At 41.1% G+C, this 4,930-nt stretch overlaps 1 protein-coding gene across 7 annotated transcripts in view; it reads left to right on the top strand.

Annotated features, from left to right (window-relative positions):
* The window catches only part of PPP2R2B (protein phosphatase 2, regulatory subunit B, beta), a 480,871-nt gene that overhangs the window by 465,404 nt on the left and 10,537 nt on the right, over window positions 1-4,930 (top strand). For all 7 annotated transcript variants that reach the window (XM_012658303.1, XM_012658305.1, XM_012658308.1 and 4 more), the window contains one exon: window positions 3,762-3,931. In XM_012658303.1, coding sequence (XP_012513757.1) covers window positions 3,762-3,931 — 170 coding nt within the window. The remainder of the gene's footprint in view (window positions 1-3,761; window positions 3,932-4,930) is intronic.

Below are 4,930 nucleotides of genomic sequence, written 5' to 3' on the forward strand. Positions count from 1 at the left end.
TAGCTAGTTAGAAACCTTGCAGGTTCTCCAGTGCCAAGCCAAGGGTCTCCAGGAGAAATGCCAGTTCTGATTTGTCTCAAGTTCTATCACTCAGGTACCATATAACTGTTGTACCACGTGTTCAACAAATTGTAAGCATCTCAGACCTTGGAAGGGGTATGAGAAGTAAATTTCATGGAACACACACTGATGGTCCATTTACACGCCACTAGCCAGTTCCCTAGCACCTTCATTCCCCTCTGATAACAGCAAAATATCACCTATTCACAACTGTAACTACATTTGTCATTGTTTAATATTTGTCTTTTGCCCTATCCTGTGAGCTTGCTAAGAATAGGACTGGATCTGACTTGTTCATTATTGGTACAGGGCCTGGCACGTGTCCATCCCACAAATATTTTGTACGCTTTAGGTAACGTACTGTGTTGTACGTGTGTGTGCACATAAGACATTTGATAAATGAATGTTCAGCAAGGCCTTGTACATGGCAGAAGTGCATCACGATTAAGAACAAAGCACAGACCTGAGTTCAAAATGTAGCTCTACCTCAGTCTAGCTGTGTGTCCCTGGATGGGTCACGAAACCTCTCTCCGTAGTTTTCCACACCACAGTATTATATGAACCACTTCATAAGCTGTTTTAAGGATTAAATAAGATAAAACTTGGAAAGCACAGAACAGGAAAACCATAAGCTTTACATCTACAGGAATTATTAATACTATTAAATGTTGCCGAATGAATGAAAATAATTCCTGGAGTTGATACTAAGACTTGAACACGCATAGACGTATGATGAACTGCAAAACGCTATGCTGGTATTTATCTGTACCTGCCCTCTGTGTCCTGCCTAAAGCAGGCACTCCACAAATAATGAGTGGTAGGTTGATTAAAGAATTGTCCTCTACCATCTCACATCCATCTCGTGAGGGTGTCATTTTGAGGCTTTCGAGTGTTGCTATGCTGGCCTCCTGATGTGCCAAGTATTTAGATTCCTAGGTATAACATTGAAAGGCACCGTAAATAACAATTTTTGCCAATTTAAAGACTTAAAAATAGGTAAGTTGGAGCTAAAAGAGAAAAACATTGAAAGGGTCTCTTTGCAAACATTCTTTACATCTTTTAAATAGCCCACAGGCGCTGTACTCCTCAGTCCCCAATTCTTGAGAGTCTTGATGAATAAAATATGATTGGCCAACACAGAAGCAGCGCCTGCTGATGATAAAAGTAGTGACAGACAATTTATTGAGGTTCTGCTGTGTGCCAAGCAACGTGAATCCCCATTTATGCAGCTGGGAGAACCAAAGCTGGAGTAGGAAATCAAATGTCCTCTGCTAGTAAGTGACAGAGGCAGAAATCCACTGACTCCAGAGCACAATGTGCTGAGCTCTTCCGCCCTTACTGCCTCAGGCTGTCTCTGCAGGTGACCAAGACTTGGGGGCTCCAACTCCTCACTCTAGCTTAGGGGTTTCCAAGTCCCCAGTACTGATGAGATTGCTGTGAGCTGAAACTAATGTGAAATTGTTTTTTTCACTTCTGGTTCTCAACTGTGAGGATACCAATCAGAATCCCAGGGCCTTCTCTAATGCTTGATTGAAGCCCGGGGGATTAGGACACAGACTGAGACACTGGGTCAGAGACTGTAATGAGCTACATTTTTCTGTTTCAGTGGCTTTTTCAATTCTCAAGTTCAATTCTGATTGATCAAGGTTTTGTTGCTGTTCTCTTAAATGGTTCTGTGAAAATTAACATTTTGGTTTGGCTCATGGTTTAATTCAGCAAGGTTTGAAAGAGAACTTATTATGTACTTAGGCTCTCCATGGAATGTATTACTGACCATACTAGTGTATTAAGCAGGCAGGAAAGAGGAAGTCTTGGAGCATGAATGAACCTGCAGGCCAGTGTTTGCTTCAGCTTAAAATTGTGATATAAATCCTTATTAGGTTGAACCATATGCAATTGCCATTTTTGTGGGTCAGAAATAATTAAATATCTACAAATGCATATAGTGCAACCTAATACTGTACAAACTAAGCACCCAGAAGGCAAAGAATTCATTAATTTATCTGGCTTTGGTTCCAATCAAGCAACACATATTTATTGAACATTTATGTGTAAGACTCTGGTTACAAAGATAAGTAAAACCAAAATCCTGCCCCCAAGAAGCTCATGTCCTAGTTGAAGAGATAAGCCAAACTCATGAATTGTTAAACAATGTGAGAAATGATAGTTTCATTGTAAGAGAGTACCTGAGCAAATAATAAATGGCCAGACCAAGTACAATAGGGCTTCAGAGAAAAGAAAAGATCATTTGGGGTGAAATAATATGTAGTGCATGAGGTGTACAAATCAAAAGAATTTGGATCAATGAAGAAGGAATCAGGCAATGCCTAGGAATGGGATACAGCAAGATACATTCTATATACCAAATTTAAAATCAAGGTAGAAATAAGAGGCAGTTTATGATGGGTTTCAATGGCATAGTGAGGAACAGGCCTTTTCTCCTGTAAGTGGAAATCAGCTGAAGCTATTGAGAAACATAAGAGCCTGGATATCAGAGCAAATAGACAATGTACATAAAAGACATTGTGGCCACAGTTTACATATAAGAGAACCTGAGGCACAGAGATCATTTAGTAAATGACAGTCTGACAGCAAAGCCCTGTTAAACACCATGATCCAAGAGAAATGAAAACATATGTCCATACAAAAACTTGTACATGCAGGTGGTGGCCTGTAATCCTAGCACTCTGGGAGGCTGAGGCAAGAGGATTGCTTGAGGCTTGAGATCAGGAGTTCAAGACCAGCCTGAGCAAGAGTGAGACCCTGTCTCTACTACAGTCCCAGCTACTCAGGAAGGTGAGGCAGGAGGATCGCTTGAGCCCAGGAGTTTGAGGTTGCTGTGAGCTAGGCTGATGCCACGGCACGCTAGCCTGGGTGACGGAGCAAGACTCTGTTTCAAAAAAAAAAAAAAGGTGTACATGCATAGTCATAGCAACAGTTTTCATAGCAGCTAAAAAGTAGAAACAACCCACATGTTCATCAACTCATGAATGACTAAACAAAATGTGTTGTGTTCACCCAATGGAATATTATCCAGCCATAAAAAAAGAAGCATTGATACATGCTACACTATGTATGAACCTTGAAAATAATCAAAGCAGAAGAAGCTAGTCACAAATGATCACATGTTATGTGATTTCATCTATGTGAAATTTCAAGAATAAGAACCAGAAAGCAGAAGGGGAATAGGGAGCAACTGCTAATGGGTATGGAGTTTTTTGGGGGGACGAGGGGAGGTGCAGGGTGATGCAAATGTTCTAAATTTAGATTGCACGATTATGTGATTATACTAAAAAGCACTGAACTGTACACTTTAAGTGAATATATTTTCTGGCATGTGAATTATATCTCAAAGATGTAAAAAAAAAAAAAAATTTGTTTTAAGCACCTAAGATGACTCCAGGTTTTGGTACATACAGTGACACCCAAAGACCACAGGAAATGAGAAACAGATACATAGATCAATGCCAGATGTATAGATGAGACAGGTTCCATGTCAGTCCTTCCATGAGAAATAAACTACAGACACCAGTGACAGCTTTTTCTGCCACCAGGGAGCTACCAGTTGTCTGTTAGCAGCTTACTTACAGTCTGAAGACACCGGCCCTACTTAGACTCTTAGCTTCCTAGCTGGTCCAAACATGTTAGAGTCAGTTGACAAGGATGTGCTGAATTCATCTTGTTTTGCTTTTGTTCTGCAGTTTTTGAAGAGCCGGAAGATCCAAGCAACAGATCGTTTTTCTCTGAAATTATCTCTTCGATTTCGGATGTGAAGTTCAGCCACAGCGGGAGGTATATCATGACCAGGGACTATCTGACCGTTAAAGTGTGGGACCTCAACATGGAAAACCGCCCCATTGAAACTTACCAGGTACAGAACCCCACCCGCCCATACATATATTGAGCACTGCCTCTGACCTTCTAAGTCAGCCTCTGCTTGCAAAAGTTTGCAGTGCAGAAGCGTAAAAGGCAGTACGTAATGATATATTCAATAAAATGGCACAGGCTGGAAATGCCATAAGGGTGCGCATAGACCAGAATTCAATTTAACCCATAGGGACTGAGCATTTCACGTGGAAAGGGATGCTGTAGAGGTGAACGAGCCAAGTGTCCTTTTCTCATGGAGCTCAGGGAGCAGTTGTGCAAGGGATGGTACTCGGTGTCATGGAAGCAAATCACAGGACTGGTTGAAAGTTTTTCTTGAAGAAGTGACCCTCGAGTCTTTATTGCCATCAACTAGTCAGGAAAAGTGTATTTTTAAAACAACAGTAGGTTCAAAGGCCTGAAGTCAAGAGAAATGTGTGTGTTCAGAAACTTTACACCTTGAATATGAAGCACAAAGGCAGAAAGATGAACCTGGAGGTGTAGCCAAGGCTGATCCTGTAGCCCTAGTGAAGCAGAGTAGGGACTATTCTACTTTAGTTAATACTCCGTGAGGGTATTAGCAACAGAGGTGGCCAGACTCTTGATATATTTCCAAGGTAAAAACAATAGGATTTGAGGACAAATGTGATGTAAGAGGACAATAAAGAAGCACCAAGGATCACCCCAGGGTTTTTTTCCAGAGTAACTAGAAAAGCGGAATTGCCAATTTATTTAGACGAGGAAATGGAGAGTTTGGTTTTGGAGACATGAAGCCAAACACAATATCCAAACAGAGGTGGCAGGTAGACAGCACAGTGTGAGTCTGGATAGATATAGCTTAGAGATAGAAATCTGACACTCATGAGTGTTTAGAGGGTATTTAAAGCCATTGGACTGGATGAGATCTTCTAGACGATGAGTATAATTAGAAAAAAGTCTCTGTCAGATACCGTGCCATGGGACCCCAGCGTTTAGAGGTTAAGAATAGAAAGAGTTTGGCAAAAGA

This window comes from Propithecus coquereli, unplaced genomic scaffold, assembly GCF_000956105.1.
Source record: "Propithecus coquereli isolate 6110/MARCELLA unplaced genomic scaffold, Pcoq_1.0 Scaffold58, whole genome shotgun sequence".
NCBI lineage: Eukaryota > Metazoa > Chordata > Mammalia > Primates > Indriidae > Propithecus > Propithecus coquereli.